This window comes from Nothobranchius furzeri, chromosome 18 (genome assembly GCF_043380555.1).
Source record: "Nothobranchius furzeri strain GRZ-AD chromosome 18, NfurGRZ-RIMD1, whole genome shotgun sequence".
Classification (NCBI taxonomy): Eukaryota; Metazoa; Chordata; class Actinopteri; order Cyprinodontiformes; family Nothobranchiidae; genus Nothobranchius; species Nothobranchius furzeri.
The window spans coordinates 23,632,980-23,654,205 of NC_091758.1; the positions used below are offsets into that span (position 1 = coordinate 23,632,980).

Consider the following 21,226-nt stretch of genomic DNA (forward strand, 5'->3'; position numbering starts at 1 on the left):
ACGGCAAACATGGCCGTACGAGTTAAGAGATTCCCAAATCCACTCATGCTTCCAGGCAAGCTTAGCTCGACTGACTGACAAAGGGGTTCTAGCGCCCTATTTATAGGCTGGCAGGATGACGTAACAAAACGACGTAATAACGTCAAAGCGTAGAGTGAGAGGAGGACGCAAACGCAGTCAACAAGCTAAACAGGCAGCGTCACGTGCGTCTTCAGCGTTTGTGAGATCTATAGAGAAGGACAATGGAAAATGTAGGAGAAAATGAGGATGAACTTCTCTAGTAAATGTTCACTGATGAGTTTTCGTGTTTGTGAAATTACAAGTGGTCACTCACAAGTTGCGTTTTCATAAAACAGTGTTTCCATCTGAAAATAAGTCAGGGTTTTATTTTAACTTTATTTCTCAGTGTTGCAGCTGGATGCTCTTCTGCGCACCTCTAACAGGCTGCCAGACATTTGAGATTATTTTCTAGTTATTGAATTAAATAAAAATTGTATGATGAATATTTTTCTAAAGCAAAGTTTTAATAAGTTATTAAATCAGACACATCAACAGGTGGTCATATAATAATCAGACTGTTACCAGTCAGTCATTATTACCTAAAGCTCTTCTGTTTTATTTATAAACAAATCCCAATTCTTCTGTTTAAATTAGTATTTTCTTTATTTTTGGAGTAAAATATTCATTTCATTTCTCAAAAATTAACATTTAGAGGTAAAAACTGTTCTTATGGTTTAAGATTACCCCACATGGCTTTCAGTATCAAATTTAATGCAAGGGGGTTTAAGGTCCACAGGATGGTGTTAAATCACTTTCAACTGAACCATGATCAAATCCTAAATAACATTTTTTACCTGGCCTCCAGAAATAACATTGCAGATCTTCTGACTGAACACATTTGCTCTAATGACATTTGAAATAACTTACTGGCTAACAGATGAAGCTAAATGTGCAATCTGTGACATTTGCCAACAATGAAAAAGAGTATCAATCAATCAATCAAAGCTTTATTTATAAAGCGCCTTCCGCAACCCTGTCAGGAAGCCCAAAGCGCTGAACATGGTACAGTTGTAAGTAATTATACTGAATAAATCAACAATAAAAGAAATTCAAATTACAAAATACAAATTACAAAATACAAAATGGAAATTACAAGATAGATGAAACATTCCGGTAAAATACAAATGTGTGAGACACAATTGGATTGAGTGGATGGATTGAGTGTACCAATGAAAGAATGAAGAGTAGATCTGAACAGGCTTGAGTTTCATTAGGGGAAATCCCCCTGGCAGCCATAGCTAAGAGACGATTCAGATCATCTGAGCCTGCAGCAAGCAGGCTCTTAAAGCTGACTCTTACTGCTGAAAATGACGTGTAAGCTCGAGTCCACATGTTGGATTTAGTTCAGGGTTAATGTTTTAAAATGATATTACCTGCAAACATGATGCCTCAACTTCAGTTTTAATCCACAGAGTTTCAGCCTTGCAAACACAAAATTAGTGAATCGTGTGTTTTATAATAGATTATATTCGTGGGACGTCTTTGAGAACCAGAGAAGTCCTTGAAAGGCCTCTGAAAGTTTTGAAAAGACTCTGATTCAAGGCCACCGTTTCATTCAGCCTCCAGCTGGGTATTGTGTGGCTTTTAGGCATAATTGCTCCACAATTTGAGCTCATTTTTGGTCCTTTAACGATAGTTTCTGTGTGATTTAGATAATTTTTCAGCTTATTTTGAACTAAGTTGGGTTCATTTAGTGACGACTTTTTTGATTTAGGCATGTCTGCGTGCATCTGTGTCCCATATTTAGTCTGTTTTGTCATTTTTCATCTGTTTAAAAAAAGATAATCACTATTTATTGTTTCCCTACGATTCTGCATGCAGTATTTGCTAATTTAGGCTATGCTTCATAATTGTCTTATATTTTCAAACGTTTTAATTTATTTTATGTCTCATCATGAAAAATTGTTGCACCTCTTTGGATGCAGACTTCTTTTTATATTGAGGCCTTTGTCTCACATTTATGGTTTGTATTTCTTCAGAATTGTCTCATTTTGGCTCTACACTCTCCAGATAAGTCACACTGGGTTGTTTTATTACTGTTGATGATTTCTGGAATTGTGGGTTTTTTACAAGGATGATTTTGTTTTAGGAGTCAGATATAAAGTTAGTTTATTAAAAAAACACAAAAAACATGCATTAAGACTTATAAAGTAGGTAAACTGTGAATAAAGAGTTTCTTACCTCTTAATTGTTTAGATTTTGCAAGTAAACTGCAAAATAAAACAACAAATAATAATAAAATAACCGCAATGTCATTAACTGTCCACATGATGGCGCCAAACCACCATAAACTGAACCACGACCTTGTCTAGAGTGTCTTTGAAAACAAATTTTGTTCTATTTAACAATACACATTTAGTTAACAACAGAGATAAATTTGTGAAGCTAGCAGTAATGTGTATCAGAAAACAACAATAATGAACCCTTAACTATCTTTCTCTTTTTTCTTCCTTTCTTTACTACCCTTCATCCCTTCTCCATTAACAAATGGAAAACATAACAGTTAAGATCAAACTGAACATTTTTCACTTTTCTGGCACAATTTCCGAGTTTCTTGGTAACATTGATAAAAACAAGAGATCAGTTGGTCAGTAAATTTGAATCACTATCTCAAAATCACACAACCGAACAGCAAACTTAATGATAAAAGTCATCGGTTGAGTGAGAAACTACCTCCCATGCCATGTGAGTAATTTAACAATGAACTAGAAAGTTTCTGATCAACATTTGCATGAACAGGCCACCATTCAGCAGGGCATGGATGATGAATATAGTGACATTAGAACAGATCAGTGTCAGGCATGGGTCTACCACGCCCCTCTCATATTTGGAAAAGCAAAATAACCATTGCGATGAGAACTTGTTGCCAAATTCACAAGACAGAGTTTTGGATTTATTAATCTTGTTTTCATTGATTAAGTTGTTTTTATATTAAGTATGACATTTTCACTTAAAAAAATCTAAATTTCTGCATTTAATTAACTAACGACTTAATTTCAGGACTCAGTTCTCCAACCATAATCTCTGGTTTCTGTGATCATCTGAAACTGGAGTTAATTTGCCTTTTTCAAAGTGTTCTGCATGATTTTTCTGCTTCGTTGTGCCTCAGAGTTTAAGTTCTTTTACAGAGTCTGAACTGTTTTCATGTTCTCAGACTAAAAACTGCATCAGGATGTTTCAAATTATTCAGATTTTTCTGTTTTTTGGGTCTGCGTGAGACAATGTAGTCACTAATGTTTTTGGATGCACCTGTTTGTCTTGGGTTACAGTTGTGTTATTCTTTACTTAAACCAAATGTAAAAGTCTTTATTAACAATGTTTGTGCCTGACTTCAGCTTATCAAAAAGTTTCTGACTCAGAGTGAGAAACTGAAGTCAGCCAGCGTTAGAGGGACCGGCTACCATCAGCCTAATCTGATCTGCCTGAATACTGAAAATAAATCAAAGATTGTTCCATTATCTGACAATCTGATTATGAAAAAACAACTTCAAAAAAGAAAAATAACTGAAAATGTGGATTTTTTTTAAATAAAATTGAGAACTTATTCAGATTTAGATGTATATTCTCATTACATTTTTTGCAAAGAGGTTTTAGGTTCAAGTGATTTTATAGAAGCAATATTTTAAATAAATGTCAGTAATAAGGTCTGACTTTCACTGATGATTCATTCAGAGACAAAAACCCAGATTGAGGGTGGACTGTTCCCAGGTGATGTCGGAATCCATTGTTAGAATGGAAGGAAATGAGCTCTTGGGTCAGGGTGGACTCAGTGACGTTAGCAGACATTGGCTGACTGCAGCATTAAGAAGTGATGCTAACAACTCATAAAAATAGACCAGCAACTGCAACCCCTAATAACAATGACATGCAATGATTACTGTAATATTTAAAATTTATTATAACAACAATTAACATAGAAATCAGATTTCACCTTGAAAAATATGCATAGAAAATCAAACTAATTTTACACAAATTAAAAGTTTAATTTTATTGTTCCTGTCAGAAAAGTCCGGTGAAATATCCGTTTCATGAATGGGGTTGCTTGAGGGTGGGTAGCAATAAGCAGCAATAATCTCTGAATGGCAGCGTTAATGCTGAAGTCTTCCCTCTAACCTCACTAATCAACCTGGGCGGCTGTGAAGGAGCCTTTGTTACTGGGGGATATGGATAATCCTTTTAGGTGATGCTTTACCAGGAATCAGTTCGTCAACACTCCCTCTCAGACTGGATGAGCTCCTCCGTGTTTAACAGGACCCACAATAGGCCAGGTTCTCAGGTTGTCCTCCTGCTCCTCACATTCCTGTGGGATACGTCCAGATCTTTCCAACCAACTTGGATATCCGTGGTCAGTCAGCGGAGCGGGGGGGCCAGCAGGGACACGGACTGAGGCTGAACCAGGATGGAGATGCTGAAGGGGCTTTACAAACGTACGTTTTCTGTGAAAGTCAGGGAGTACGTGAGGGACTACTGCAAGAGGAACGGACTGCTGACGCTTTCTGTCTTTGCTGTGGTTACTGGCTGTGTGCTTGGATTTACTCTGAGGACATTTAACCTCTCCACACAGGTAGGGGTGGAAAGATAAAAACAAAAGCAGATGCAAAATAACAGCAAGGACCTTTACGTGTTTACAGAATAATGTGGAATAAACTCAAGCAAACTCAAGCAAAAGTAAACCGAGTGATGTGCCTTAACCCTGAGGACTTAGTTATGTAAGCATTTGAGTAGACTAGCTGTAACAGAGGTTACATCAGAGGTAAGCACAAATAGAAATAGTTAAAACTGCTACCATCAATAATGTACATTAATAATGCATTATAGAGGAAAACTGCCTCATAATAATCAAGACTCTAAATTAGCTTTTTTAAATATTTGTTTTTAATTAATGAGTCAAAAACAGGGTCCACAAAAATCAAGATTGAACTTGTCTTCTTTAGCAACCAGAAAGTTTTTAAAGCTTTAAAATGTATAGTTATTTCTGCAAATGAACACAATTTTACTACTAATCATTTTCTCTCATCAAAGTTTTCCTTTTTTCAACTCTTAAATGACAGTACTGACGCATTATGGAAAATACTGACTTTTTGACTCTACAGGGATCTTTATGTTCATGCACATGTACGTGCACATATGCATGTGTGTGCATGTACATGCGCACACATGCATATGTGCATTCATTAAACACACACGCGTGCAAACACACTCACACATTTTTAAAAGTTGGGCTTCCAACAAACAAGAAACTGCAAAATGAAAAATAAAATAATCCGAATCAGGTAAAATCCCTCTCAGGCCTCTTGGCTTTAACTCAACGTAAACAGGATAAATTAAAAGGTAAAAATAATTTCAAGAAATAAAATATTAAAACCTCTATTCTCATAAAAGCTCTAAAAAACAAGTCTAAGTAAAAAATATGTCATTTGAAAAAGTGCATGTATTTGTATGTGCCTAAAATACACCTCACTTAAAACGCTTAGGCTAAGACCATTCTACTGTAAGTCCTTTTCTAACACACATCTGTGTCTAATCATCAAACCTTTTAAAGATTAAACAACTCAATTTCTAAAAAGTCATTCTTGAAGTAAACAAAGATCAGATTTGTGATCACAATCACATGACTGATGAAGTAAACCTGTTGTATTAAGCATGAGCCTTTAGTGATTAACCAGCGTAATATTAAAAAAACTCAAACATTCATAACCAGAGATTTCTGTTTTGCTCGCAGGCCAAGATCTACTTTTCCTTTCCTGGAGAATTACTGATGAGGATGTTGAAGATGCTGATTCTGCCGCTCATCACCTCCAGGTTAGAGCTTGTTGGGTTTTTTTGAACAAAGACAGTCAGTTGGTAGAAAAATTAGCCAAAATAAATGTAGAATTATGGTTTTGTGAGTATTTTCTTCCTTTTTTTATCTATTTGCCCATCTACAGTGAGGAACAGAAGTATTTGAACACTGCGATTTTGCAAGTTATCCCACTTTGAAATTATGGAGTGGTCTGAAATTCACTCCCACTGTGAGGGATTGCATTTAAAACAAATTCAGAAAATCACATAGTATGATATTTAAACTAGTTGTGTTGCACTGCTGTACATTAGTGTTTGAACACCTGGAAATCAGCAAGAATTCTGGCTCTCAAATACCTGAAACTCCCCCTTTAAAAAGTTCACCTCTACTTCCCCTAATTAGTAGCACCGGTCTGAGCTTGTTAAAGTCACCTGTCCACCCCACAGTCAGACAGACTCCAACTTCTACCATGGCCAAGAACAAAGAGCGGTAAAAGACACCAGAGACAACATTTTGGATTAAGGGGCAATTGCCAAGCAGCTTGGTGAAAATAGATCAACTGTTGAAGGTGAAGATGATGTCAGTCTCCCTCCGACGGGGGCTCTATGCAAGATGTCACCTTGTGGGGCATCACTGATGATAAGAAAGGTAAGGATCCAGCCCAGAACTACACAGGAGGAGCTGGTCAATGACATGAAGAGAGCAGTGTTGTTTTTGGCGGGCATCTTAGTTTCAGTCTTAGTCTTCATGACACAAATACATTTTAGTCTTGGTCAAGTTTTAGTCAACTAAATCAAAAAAAGTGTTTAGTTAGTTTTAGTTGAATAAAACCCAAAAAGGTTTTAGTCCACAAAGATTTTTGGATTCAGTTTTACAAAAAAGTATAGCCTTGTGTATCCGTGTCTCTCTTATTCCAATATGATGCGTGGTAGTACTTTTTCCACCACTCTTAATAAAATTTTCTTCCAGAGACTAAAATTTTTGACTATGTATCAAGTGAACATTTCTCAAGTATGAGTCCTCATTTATAAAAGTTAACTGACGACAAATACCCAAACCGTTTAATTTATATTTTAATGTAAATTCATCTATTCACTCACATAATACGCGACTGTCAATGGATCTCCATCCCCTTAAATATCTCTCTTGTCTAGCTTTAGGGGTGCAATAGTATGGAATCGTTTTTCCTATCTGGCAAGCCGGTGTTTTACAGTTGAGACTTTTATCAAATTCAATTTGAAATGTTTTTTTTAGGAGGGCATCAATTGTTCATTATTTCGCAAATCTTCAGACTGTCTTTTATCCATGCATCCTATTTCTATACCTGCTTATCCACGTAGGGTCGCAGGACTCTCTTTTATTATTGTCTTAACTTTTTGTAATCAACGATTTTAAGATTTTTATGTCAGTGTTTTTGGTGAAGGCTTCAGTTAAGGCTCACTGGCTTTTAACCTCCTCCAGCACTGCAATTTGAATAATTTTATACAGTTTATTGTTTCTTTTTTTCTGTTGTGAGTTTCATACCAACAATATTTATTTTAGGGCTAAAGAAGATGGGACACAATCTTAGACGCCCCACATTTTGTCCAGTAAAACAACAATCCCCATATCATTTTTTTTACTTTACTGATAATCGTGTGACTGTATATCATTTAGTGACGATGAAGGTGTTTGTGAAAACTTTTAAGCCACTCCTGCCAAACCAGCATGCAGAAAAAAATGTGTGTGTTACGGAAACCTGTGAAAACCTGTAATTCCTTTCATTTATCTGCAAAATATTGACTTTTTCAGGAAGCACACGGATACAAAACATGGTAATGTTACAGATACATTTAACAGTAGCCTTGCTGCTCGTAGTTCTAACAATAATAATAATAATAATAATAATAATAATACATTTTATTTAAAAACGCCTTTCTTGACACCCAAGGATACTTTACAGCCATGGGAAAAAATAAAACAATATTACACATTATAAAAAAGTATAAAGACACTACGATGTAAAAAATACAAACAATGAAATTAAAAGTTAAAGCTTGTCTGAAGAGGTGGGTTTTGTGGTTTGATTTAAAAAGTTGTAGGGAGTGAGTTGTGCGAAGGTCAGAGGGAAGAGAATTCCAGAGGTGGGGAGCAGAGCGCCTGAATGCTCTACTCCCCATGGTGACGAGGCGAGTGGGGGGAGCCAAGAGATGAGAAGCAGAAGAGGAACGAAGTGAGCGAACAGGAGTGGCGATGTGATGGAGATCGGATATGTAGGATGGAGCCAGGTTATGAAGAGCTTTGAAAGTGATGAGCAGAGATTTTAAAAATGGATTCTCTGTTTAATGGGCAGCCAGTGAAGTTGTTGCAGGATTGGGGTGATGTGATGAGATGACGGAGTCCTAGTAAAGACACGTGCTGCAGCTTTCTGGAGAAGCTGCAGTTTATGAAGGGATTTGCTCGGGAGACCAAAGAGAAGTGAGTTGCAATGATGAATCCTGGATGTGACGAGGCTGTGGACAAGGATGGCAGTGGTGTGAGGAGTAAGAGATGAAAGGAGACCGGAAATATTACGCAAGTGAAAATAAGCAGACCGGGTAATATTGTTTATGTGAGATTGAAAAGAAAATGTGCTGTTGAGGATGACACCCAGACTCTTTACACGAGGGGAGGGAGTAACTGCTGAGTTATCAATATAAATGGGGAAACTGTTAGAGTTGGAGAGAATATGAGGTGTGCCTCAGGAGGACTTCAGTTTTAGAACTGTTAAGTTTGAGGAAGTTGGAAGTGAACCAACAGAGGGTAAGGGAGGAAGGTGGGAGTGAAGTTGAGGGTTTAGTTGCAATGAAAATGAATGTTGTGTTTACGGAAAATGAAACCTGGTGGGAGAAGGTAAATGATAAACAGAAGGGGCCCCAGGTCACAGCCCTGGGGCACACCAGCAGAATCATTTACTCCCTCAATAAGCGGCTGTGCTGAGCGCTGTACATTCCCATGGCAGGGAAGCGCTGAGCAGGTCTGCAGAGCAGAATGCACGTTGTGGCTGCATGCAGGTGGGACACAGCCTGCAGCAGCAGCAGCAGCAGCAGCAGCGCTGCTACTTGTAGTTTTTGCGAGACAGGCAGAAATGTTCCTTTTGACCATAACTTTGGTCTAGTCTGCTCTCGTCAATGAAAACATGAAAATGGAGTTAGTCACAAAAGAGCTATTTTTAGCACGCCAGCCTCTCGTTTTTATTATATGAGAAAGAAATATGTCAACAAAAATCAAATCGTCATTGTTGATGAAAACAACACTGCTCACAAGGATGAACTTGGATGTTTTGGTCCGTGGGTTGTGGCTGGAACTAAATGCACTATGGCTTAAGTTTTACCATATACAACATAAGCATATCCCTATGTTGTTTAACGCAGTGATAGCTTGGTTCCGTTGTATTTTTGTGCATCCCTTTTTCTTTCTTCCTGCAGGTCTAGAGCACATTCTTGTACACAACCCCCGACCACCTTTTCCCTTTCTCTCCCCTCCTCTCTAACTCTTTCCCTAATTTCTGTCTCCATGTCTGTCGGGATTAAAAACAACCAAAAGCATTTCTAATAAATTTTGATATCATGCAGAGCATTATAGCTGAATCATAACGCTCCATCTGTTTTCGGCACTCAATTCAATTCAAATTCAAAGACACTTTATTAATCCCAGAGTGAAATTAAGAGTTTCAGTATACACAATTCTGAGATCAGACATACATACATAGGCATAGACCCATAGATGTCAGCCAAACAGGACACAGGAAATAAGTATTTTAAAACATAAAATGTGATTTCCTGAACTTTTTTGAATGTTTTCTCTCACAGTGGGAATACACCTACAATGTACATTACAGACCCCTCCATGATTTCGAAGTGGGAGAACTTGCAAAATCACAAGGTGTTCAAATACTTTGTGCCGCCTACACATCTGGGTCATTACTGTTGGGGGAGGATCGCGCTAGTTCGGTTTTATACGGGCAGTTTTTGTTCACATAGTTCCGATTGAGTTCTCAGAAATGCGGATCACACAGGCCACGTTTGAGATGCGTGGGAAAGTCCTGGTGTCCTTAATAAGATAAACAAAGGTGAGCATGAGCTGTGTTGCTTTTAAAGACTCTGAACCACAATATTTTATTAATTTGAGGAACGTGTTCTCGTAACACTCTCTGTCCTCTGCTTCTGCGGGCCACACACACACAAGTACGCTGCTTTCTCCCACTAAGCAGCTGTGGTGAGAGTGCCAAGCAGATGTTCTCGCTGCTGCGGAGGACAAACACACGCTGCTCTCTTTTTTTCCCTTTCCCACTGGCCAGGAGCTTCGTGCTACAGACAGAGAAGTTTTCTCAAGAGTATCCAGGATGAAAATGAATCACACGTGCGGGAAGTCCCCGCTGGCTGATTCTACTCGCCAATCAGAGGTGGTAGGCATACATTTCAGCTGGCCAATCAGTAGTGTGAGTAGTGTCACCTCTGTCCATGTCGGATTTCCGAGGAACAAGTCTGAAAAAGAAAGTCGTCTCAGAATGGAAAACGCATATCTGACCCAGGTGTGAAGCCAAATTCTGGTCCCGAACCTGACCATACCGACCCAGATGTGAAAGTTCCTCACTGTATATCTTTGCACCTGGTTTTTCTGGGGCAGTTTGTGGGTGGGGGTGTGCTTCAGAGAGGTCACCAATCCATCACATGGCCCAAATATTCAAAATTTCAGCAAATTATCAAGCAAAAAAAAAAAAAAAAAAACCAAAAAAAAACCAAAAAACAAAGATTTACTCAAAACAGTTGCTGCAAAAGTGCAAAAATCAACAGTACATCCAACAACCCAATATAATGCTAGATGATAAATGACCTGCACTTGTGTAGCGCCTTTTGAAGTCAGAGGACTACAAAGCGCTTTACACTACAGTCATCATTCATCCATTTACCCATCCATTCACACACTAACAGTGTGTGCTACATTGTAGCTGCTTTGGGGCACACGACAGAGGTAAGACTGCCATACACTGGCACCACCAGTTGTTCCCACCACCACCAGTAGGCAAGGTGGGTGATTTCCCAATGACACAGCAATTGACATTGATGGAGCCTCAGCTTGGACAAGCAACCAAACAGTTACAGGGTGAATTCCTAACCCCTGAGCCACTGTCGCTCCTAACAGATGAAAGTAAAAAGAAGCCACAACAGACCTTAATTTACTACATTTTAACTGATTTACTCATAAAATCCCAAATATAAACTCAAATCTCCATTCAACAACAACCTCATTTGTCCTGCAGTCTCATGTCTGGCCTTTCTGCCATGGACACAAAGGCCAGCGGTCGGCTGGGAGTTCTGACCATCACCTACTACCTGTGGACCACCTTTATTGCCGTTATCGTCGGCATTGTGCTGGTTCTGATCATTCACCCGGGGACGGGAGCAGAGAAGGACGGCCCCCACGGAATCACAGGACCAGTCATGACTTCTGCTGATGCTCTACTCGACCTCATCAGGTTAACACACACATCTAAATCTTCACCCTACGATACTGCCTTTGAGCAGGTCAATTCAAGGAACTTGACTAAAAATTTAATGTCGTTTTCCATGAATTTGGAGTAATAACTTATTTCTGACATTGAAGCAAGTAAATTGTCCTTGCTGCCAGCAGTTGAACCTCACTACCCTTGTGTTATTAAGTATAAGGACAAAATGTTTGGAGGATAGTTGCAGCGTCACTCCCACGCAACAATTCAGCTAAGAATAGGAAGGCAATTACTTGTGATCTGCTTAGCCTGCACCTTCTCCGAAGCTCCCTGCGTGGTGTTTCACTGTGTGAGACTGAAAGTAGTCTGCTCAGGCTTACTGCAGAGCCATTCAAGTCTAAAATCCACTAAGTCCTTTGTCTTAAACCCAATTATGTCACAGTGATGGGAGTGTGTCAGCCTCGTTACGTAGCTGATGACGTAGCTACCTTTGCTGTTGACGTGTGTGGTTTAAATAAAAACAGCTCCAGGACAGAATGACTGACCGGGAGCTCAGAAATGTGAAACGGGAGTGGGAAAGCAAGAGTTAGACTGTTACAGGAAGACAAAGTTATGGAGAGGGAAGATTTAAAGAATGCAGCATCATCTGTAAAACCACGATGTAGGTCACTTGAGTTAACTTTCTAAATAAAACAAACAAAAAAGCAGAAGTCTGAAGATTGGTTTTGTGGTCAGGTGTAAACCGTCTGCTCAGTCAGCCAAATGAAGCAGTAGATGGAGGTAGAAGAAAGTTCAGGGCACCTAAAGGAACTGGACGGAAATGCTCTAGAAATGAAACCCAAACCGTCCTTTCCTCTGTAACTTCTAGTAGCTCTATTGAAGGGACCCCAAGGCGTTCCCTGGCCAAATTAGATGTGTAATCACTGTAGTGTGTTTGTACTTGGCCTGGGGCTGTCATGCCAGAACACGGACAAACACTTCCACTAGCGAGCATCCTTAACAAATGCCCAATTCAACTTAGCTTGCTTCTCTTCATGTGGAGGAGCAGCTGTACTCAAAGTCTCTGTGGAATGGGTGGATAGGGCTGAGCCTGGCTATCCTGTAGAGGAAGTTCGATTTTGTTGCTTAAATTTCTGTTCTTGTTCTTTTGGTTTTTACCCCAAACCTATGACCATAGAAAAGGAAGAGCTTTGCTTTCTGACTTAGCTCCCTTTTAACTACGCCATTCAGCACCGGCACTACTGTGGATGCCGCTCCAATCTCCCACTGCCTCCCTACATGAGCAACACCTCGTGAGACTAAACTCCCCCACTCAAGGAAGGACCTCCTCGACCCAGAGTCAGCAATTCACCCTTTTCTGATTGAGAACTGTGGCCTCAGATTTGGAGATGCTGATCCTCATGGCTATGAACCTCCTCAAAAATTTTATAAATCATAGTTTGATTAACCCCTGGCACCAAACCTCACACCTCCATTTCATGGCTGCACCTAGAAATGACAAACAAACCGTGGTGACACAGGACAATCATGGTGAAGCCCAACCTTCACCTGGAAAATGTCTTACCCACTGTTAGCAATGTGGACCAGCCCACTCTCTCTTGGTAGAGACTCGAATGGGCCTTAAGAGAGGGCCATCCAATCCATACTCACTGCCCCACCACAGGGATCCCCTGGAGACACGGTCAAAAGCCTTGGTTGGTCATACTCCCATGTCCCCTACAGCACCCTGGCAAGGGTACAGACTGAGGAGTTGGGACACACTCTCTGGTCTTTAAAAAAAAAGTGCCTTTTAGAATCCAAGAACGCCCCAGATACTTTACAACACAGTCAGTTCACCCACTCACACCTTGGTGGTGATGAGCTACAATTTAGCCACATCTGCCCTGGGATTTACTGACAGAGGCGAGGCTACCGAGAACACCATCAGCCCCTCAAACCACCACCGTGGCTTAAGTGCCTTGCCCAAGTACACAACGACAGCAACGAACTGGGCGGGGTTCAAACCTGCAACCTTCTACGGGGCGAACACTTAACTCCTCTGCCTCAACTGCCCTGGACCACTATCCCAGTCTGCCACTCCGCTGCCAACGTGCACGAATTGTTGCAGAAGGATGTCAGCCAAGACAGTCCTGCAGCATCTATAGTCTTAAGACACCCAGTAGGACTTTACCAATCCCAGAGCTCTGACAGCACAAATATTTGATTACTTGAGCAACTTTCACATGTTGGTGGAATTAAGGAGCTTCTAAAATGACTGAAACCTACAGGAAAGCACTACCTTTAGCATGATCACAATAAATGATAGAAATCCAGTTTATTTATCCTTATGGTGCTGTCAGGATCTCGGTACTGTCAGATGAGTACATTGAAAATAAATATAGATGAACTCTAACTACAAAAATGTGAAATAAGCATTTTAAGCACCTTTTGTATTTTTTGTACATTTATTTTTTAGCAGCGATTCTATTACTAATTATTGTGGGTTTAATCATTTTAATGTGTTTATTCTTTTATACAGGAACATGATCCCATCAAATCTTATTGAAGCTACTTTTCAGCAGGTGAGAGGAAAAAAGATATCTTTAATACTATCTGGGAATGAACCAGTTATTTTTGCTAATGGTGATGTTTTATCCCAGTATCGAACAGATTTAGTAGCAAGTGTGCAAAACTCTGAAGAGAAAGAGTCTCAGGCCAACTTTGTGTACGTCATGCCCGACTACCACAACCCTCGACTTGGCCACCCAGTGTTCTTGGAGATCACTCCGGCACCTGACATCAAGTATAAAATTGTTCCGAGTACAAGCAAAGGCATGAACGTGCTGGGAATTGTGATCTTCTCAGCCACCATGGGTAAGAAGATTTAAACACATAAACAAATTAGAGCAAATTTCATTAAATTGGTACTTGATTAATAATAATGCTTAAAGTCCTATTCTGCTAAAATTGTTGACAGGAAGGCAGCAAATTTGACCCCAAAACAAATTGTCATAAGATGACTGTTAATCAGATCCAAATGTGAAAACTACAGAGAAAATAAGTGCAAAACAGCTATGAAGTAGGATAACATTGTTATTACAATAATTTGATATTTGTATTAGTATTTATTCATTTATTTATTAAGAACATTTCATTATAACAATTCCTTAAATATATTTAAAAGATAAAGAAATAAAAATAAATAACGTTTTTGTTGTTCTTTAGGGGTGTTGACATTGAAAATTAAAGTAACATCAAAATATTTTTGGAAATAAAAAATTAAGGCATTCTCAATAAGACCAGAAACAAAGATTAAACTGAATGTTCTGAAGCTAATCCGTCAAATTGTTTTTTATGTATTATTAGCCGAATTCTTAAGGTCATTTGTTTTGGCAGAACCGATTATTGTTAAATTACTAAAAAATATAACTAAAATGACTCTAAATGCCACTTCTTTTAATTGATGCGAAATCTTAATTCTTTGTAATTTTACAGATTATTTGCTACGTGGGTCATGCAAGAAAACAAAGTTTTAGCTAAAGATACTACAAACATGTCACCCAAAAAAACCTGCAAAGTTATTAGAAATATCTACTTTAAAGAGATGATGTGTAGTTTTTACCAATGATCTCTGAAAATATCCATCAAAATGTTGCTGAAAATGATTGAAATGATGCCCAGTTGTTGAAAAATATTGGTGGCATTGTAATATTTAACCATAGAAATCAGGTCTAAATTAAATGGGAGCGGGTCTAAGTCTCTGGGCGCCATATTAGCTGCCATGTGTGCTTCTACGGGAGCCTATTAGGACAAAATGCATTTACTGATTTGTAACAATTGGTTACAAAACTTTCGTCGTTCCTAAATGTTTTACACATTTACCTCTTCACTTGTTGCCATGAAAGGGAGTCTGATGTTCTTGTTATTTTGCTAAAGTTTGCACTCCCCGGGGCTTTTTGATCATAAAGGGCAACCCTTGGTAAAGTCCAATACAAAACTACTGCTTGCTTGCAACGATTTAGGTATCTACTGCCCCCTATCGCCAGGAAAAATACACACTGTCACTTTAAATCAGCTCAATGCAAAAGGTACCTATAAAAAAATCTTTGTATTGTTTTATCAGTGAGTCGTGGAGGATGGCTGCTTATACTGAGCCAGGATTCTCTGGAGGTTTCTTCCTGTTACAAGGGAGTTTTCCTCTCCACTGTCGCTGCATGCTTGCTTAGTATGAGGATTGCTGTATAGTCACTGACACTAGTCAGTGACTTGATGCAATTTGCTGGGTTCCTTATATAGGAAACATTATTTCTGATTGGCTTAATGAACTGTGAATTGGAATGTTTATTATGTGAAGTGCCTTGAGACGACTCTTGTCGTGATTTGGCGCTATATAAATAAACTTGAATTGAATTGAATTGAATTATCCCTCAGGGTTGCTGCTGGGGAAGATGGGAGAGCGTGGATTACCGCTGGTCAATGTGTGTCAGTGCATAAACGAGTGTGTGATGAAGATCATTAACGCTGCTATGTGGTGAGTTTTTATCTCTCTTATCCTTTTCTGTAACACGCTACTGCACACATCCAACAAGGGACTCACAGTTCACATGGCAGAGCCAGATTAGATCTAGAAATAAATCTGACCACACACATCAGGGAGGAGTTAGTGATGGCATTTGAAGTGTCCTTATGACTCCTTACAGGAGTTGCTGAGTCAATTACACTGGTCGGAATGGAGCGAGGGCAAACTTTAGATTAGTTCTTCAGCTCCTCAAATGGAGTTTGCTGGAATCAAAAGGAAATGAAAGAGCACCATGTCCTCTTGGATGTTACACTCCTATGTGTGATTCTGAGCATATAATTCCAAAGCATTAATCTGCGATAGCAGCCTGGCAATGGGGATTTGATCTCATTCCACCACAAGAGCATTAGGGAGGTCAGCTACTGATGATGGACAAGAAAGTCCAGTTCAGTCTGTGCCTGAGTTAATCCTACAGGTGATGGGTGAGGTTAAGGTCAGGTAAGTCAGAGCCTTCCAAAACAAACACAGTAATCCAACACCTGAACATGTCTTTGTGGGGAAGGAAATCCTATAGAAACATGTGTCTTTGCAGCTTGCTGGTAAGCCGTCCCACAGACTTAATGTTTTGGGTAATTTTAGTACGATTTTAAGCACAAATTACAAGTAAAGAAAAAAAGGGCCAATAATAATCAAAAATAATTTCTTGGTTTAGCGAAAATAAATGAATAACCCTAACCAGCTCCCATTTTCGCAGGCATACAAAACTGTAGCAAACTTCAGGCAGAAGTGGTGGAAACCAAAACATCCCATAATAAAAGCCAACACTGCTAAAGATATCTTCGGTTCAGATCCCGGACAATCCCCCAGATGTTATGACCCAGCTCAAGGGGCCAGAACAAAAGGAAGACGCACTATGTTAAACCGACATTTAATCATATCAATTCTATCAGACTCACACCTCAATCAAGATGTCTGTTGATGACAGTGGTATAAGTGGTGTATGAAACATGGTCAAAAGTGAAAAAGAATTTTTTATACATTTTCTCCCTCTTTTGTGCAGGTACTTTCCCTTTGGCATCATTTTCCTAGTTGCAGGAAAGATCCTGGACATGCACGATCCAGCGCACCTTGGAGAAAAACTCGGCATGTACTTCATCACCGTCCTATCCGGCCTGCTTGTGCATGGTCTCATCCTGCTGCCTCTCTTCTACTTCTTCTTCACACGCAAAAACCCCTTCCCCTACATCAGAGGCCTTCTGCAGGCTCTTGTAATTGCTCTGGCTACTTCATCCAGGTACGAAGAGATAGATGTTCATGACTGTTTCAATCTCAAACACAATGCCCCGGTCTAACTCGAGGTATTTTTTCTATCATTTGTCCCGTTTCAGCTCAGCCACTCTGCCAATCACCATGAAGTGTCTTCTAGAGAACTGTGGAGTAGACCGGCAGATCGCTCGCTTCGTTTTACCAGTGGGAGCCACCATCAACATGGATGGGACGGCCTTGTACGAGGCAGTGGCTGCAATCTTTATCGCGCAGGTCAATGAGTATGACTTGGATTTCGGCCAGCTGGTCACTATTAGGTGAGAATAAACACTGAGGATATTATTAGCACAAGGTAGTTGTGTTGAGAATCAGTAAAAATCGTATTTTGTTTTTCAAATCAGTATAACAGCAACAGCAGCAAGCATCGGTGCGGCTGGGATACCTCAGGCAGGTTTGGTCACCATGGTGATTGTCCTGACCTCCGTTGGTTTACCACCTGCTGACATCTCCCTGATTGTGGCCATAGATTGGGTCCTGTACGTCTCACTTTAGATATTTCTAATAGCATAATGTGCATGAATGTAGTTATGGCAGAGTCAATGATTTTCTGTTTTCTTCTTCAGTGATCGGTTCCGGACGATGATCAATGTTCTGGGTGATGCCTTAGCAGCCGGAATTATGGCTCATTTATGTAAGAAGGACTTTGACAAAGCAGCCGCTGCGGCAGCCACTCCTACTTCTGCAGCTGTCGATAAGGGTCGGGTAAGAGACATTTGTTTCTCGACTGAGAAATTCAATTCTGCTGAGGACATCATGAATGAGACAAACTATTTTTCTCTACCAGGATATAGTCATGGGCTATAGGGAGCCTAAGTCTCCTCCCTCTCCGGTCGGCTCATGGGTCCCCGGAAGAACGGAAAAAAAATCATACAAGTCAACGGGACTAAAAGAGCTATTTTCTAATCCGCCTTAAGTCCTGGATCACACATATGTTGTACTGCAATTTAAATGAAAACTGATGATGGGTGTTTCAACCACACCAGTCACGTACTTTGAGATTTATCAGCTTGTAAAAGTTCGTAATTAGCATGACTACAAACCAGACATTGGCACGTCGCATATATGACATCACCACATAATCTCTTCTCGCCTAACGTAGCTGCTACTTACCAAATGGCCAGATTTACGGTGGTTCTTTCCTTCTGAAGGAAGGATTTCAAGTTTGTTGAACTTATAGCACGTTTCCCTCTGTTTTTCTCCGTGTCTGGTTTGATGATGTCACTTTGTGAAACGCATTTGTGGTCCTGGACTTATTTTCACATAAACCAAAACTAACATTTCCCCGATTGAAAATAAGCGCATTCTTGGTATCAAAATGCATATTTAAAATTCACTTACATCATATGTGAAATCCATGGCACATATATGTGGAATTAGAAAATAGTGTTTTTAGCCGCATTGACTTGCATTCTCTCGTTCTTCCACGGACCCATGGTCCGGAAGTAGATGGGCGTGACTTAGGCTCCCTATAGATCAGTACTTGTTACTTGCTTTAGCCTTACAATTTGTGTGTTTTGCACAGAGTTTAGAAACTGTCACCTAAACTTAATGAGAAATAATTTTTTGAAATTTATTTGTACAAACAAACTATTCTCAGGGCCCTTCAGAAAATTATTTATAAATGTGTGAAGGTGAATTTTGTTAGCCTGGCCTGCCAGACTTGTCTTCTGTTTAATTCTGCAACAAGAACATCCCATAAGGAAGCAGGGGGCTGGCTGGTTAGGCTAGAATTTGTTTGCATATTCACTCTTTTTCAATTTTCATGCGATTTTCTAAATTAAAATTCTTGATTCCCTCCTAACCTAAACACAAAACTGCTAAGATTTAACGCTAAGTTGATGTTAGTTTAAAAACTCCTGTCTAACATTGGTGCCCTTTCGCTCCCTCTGCAGAGAGACACGGTAATCTCCTTTGGCAATCAAAGCGTGGCCCTGTCTGATGCTCCTCTGATTGCTCACCGCTGTGATTACGTGTTTGAGGTGGATGGAGACAACGTGATGGTGGAGAAACCTCTGCCCTGCTATAATCTCTGCCAAGTGTGAGACACTTCTCCAAGGACAGAATGGGATACACTTGTCTCACAGGGATGAAGGAACAACATGAAGCTCAGAAAGTTCAAGTCCTGCTTGAATGTCAAGCGCGTTGTCAGGGCCGTGTGGCTAAAGTAAACTTTGCCTGTGCCATGCCTAAAAACAGAAACTCCCTTTACTTGATCTGGATGGAGATAAAAGGAACCTGAATCTTAAGCTCGGGTTGACTGAAGGTGATGGATGTATCACTGAGGGAAGAAGGTGCGGACCAGCCAGTAGTGAAACAATAACAATCCCGACGAAGCTGATCGCAGGTTTGGTTTCAAGGTTTTAAACTGCCTTAACATGAGCCGAGAAATGGAAAGACTTGAACGTTAACACAAACTCACAATAGGAATATATAGAAACTAACAGGAGCTTTATTCATGCTACACATTTTAGATGGACAGAAAAGCTAAACTAAAATGGATATAATCCTGAAGGACATAATCTCTTCTGATTTCTTACCAGTGCTTTGAAGTTTGTTTTTTTAAAATAAAAACCTACTGCTGTGATTTTATTTTGTTTACTCTTTCAGACTGTATTGGGACGTATTGCCCTCTAAATAAGGGAGTTATTTATTATAATTGTATTCCTTTGTATTATATTGCTTGATTTATGCTTTCCAAGGATTTCTTGGTGCACTGACCAATTGCACATTGGTTATGAAGGCAGATGAGTTTCTTCCAAACATGGAGTGCAGTAAACTGAGTCAAGGGATCCTGTTTCTAAGCGGAAAATTCCTCAAAAAGACCATTTTTGAACTGCAGCTCTGTCAGCACTAATTTCAAAGTGAATCTTAGATAGGCTTAAAGACATAAAGCCCACTAGGGCTGCATGGTGGCCCTTTTTGTTGCTTAGCAGCAAGGTCGCAGATTCAACAGCTGGATGTGCACTTCCTGTGACGGACTGGAGACCTGTCCAGAGTGTCCAATGCCTGATGACTACTGAAGATTGACCTTAAAGGTTCCCTTTGAACTTTAAATAAAGAAATTGTTACAAAGACTATGGTTACCATTAGATTAGAATGACAGGGATGGTAACAAAATAATTTTTCCTCACTTGTCAAACTCTGGAGAATATGGCAACAGACTAAATTTTACTTACGAGTGGAATATCGCTTTAATCTCAAAATACTTGACAATCTTAAGCTTGATTATTGTCACTAAAACATATGATAACCAAGCTTAGTCTGTCCCATCTCCATATACCAGAGTTCACATTACATAAATTTAAATTAAAGTGGATTTATATCTGGCCCACTTTTTACATTTAATTTGTCAATTCGTTACCCAAGTGTAGTTATATTTTTAATAAAATCTTAACTTTCTACTTGTGTCAAAGATGAAGAATTAATGCAGTCTTCTGAAAAAATATGGAGCTAGGATTGGGACAATACATGTAACTTGTACTAAGTTTCTGTGACTTGTATGATGTTTTGTAACTGTAACTTTCATTATATAGCATGTAATTCTTGTTTTGTAACATGTAACTTTCAACTTATAACTTGCAGAAAAATCAATGTACAAGTTTCAAGTCACAACCCTCAAAACACACAACTCAGTCTACAGTTACAAAACTCATATCTACAGATAGAAAACTAAATCTACTTGTTACAAAACATTTTGTGCCGATTCTAGCTTCGTTTCCCAAAGTAACCAATGACAGGCTTTGTCTGACCAGCCAATCACGAGTCTTTGATTCCTTTCCAGTCATGGCCAGGGCAGAGGTCTGTTGTACTCGTACTGCTCACAATCAAACTTGCTCACATTCTCAATCTTTACCAGTAGGTGGCAGTAATTGTTAAAAATCAAACTGATAAAGAATTTACATTTTGAATTAGAGCAGGATTTAATAACCGAGACACATGATTGGCTGATAAGACAAAGCCTGTTATTGGTTCTTTGGGAAGGAAGCTAGAATTGGGACAACATGTTTTGTACATGTAGGCTGTCTCAATTCAGGGTCTGCATCCTTCGAAGGACCCAGCCCACCCGGCCGACGTGGGCTGAGATGTGTGTTTT

At 39.5% G+C, this 21,226-nt stretch overlaps 1 protein-coding gene across 3 annotated transcripts; it reads left to right on the forward strand.

Moving 5' to 3' along the window:
- The first annotated feature begins 4,313 nt into the window (after positions 1-4,313).
- LOC107392097 (excitatory amino acid transporter 5) lies at positions 4,314-19,351 on the forward strand. Of its 3 annotated transcripts, XM_015969675.3 has the most exons (11): positions 4,314-4,624; positions 5,783-5,862; positions 11,124-11,339; positions 13,828-13,870; positions 13,949-14,162; positions 15,720-15,819; positions 16,868-17,101; positions 17,196-17,390; positions 17,475-17,609; positions 17,697-17,835; positions 19,026-19,351. In XM_015969675.3, exons 1-11 carry the CDS (start codon positions 4,460-4,462, stop codon positions 19,173-19,175), a joined length of 1,671 nt encoding a protein of 556 aa, XP_015825161.1. In that variant the 5' UTR covers positions 4,314-4,459; the 3' UTR covers positions 19,176-19,351. The 3 variants fall into 3 exon arrangements, with proteins under 3 accessions (XP_015825161.1, XP_054598150.1, XP_054598151.1); XM_054742175.2 differs by having other exon boundaries at positions 13,828-14,162; XM_054742176.2 differs by lacking the exons at positions 4,314-4,624; positions 5,783-5,862 and adding an exon at positions 6,405-6,490.
- Positions 19,352-21,226: the final 1,875 nt, after the last annotated feature.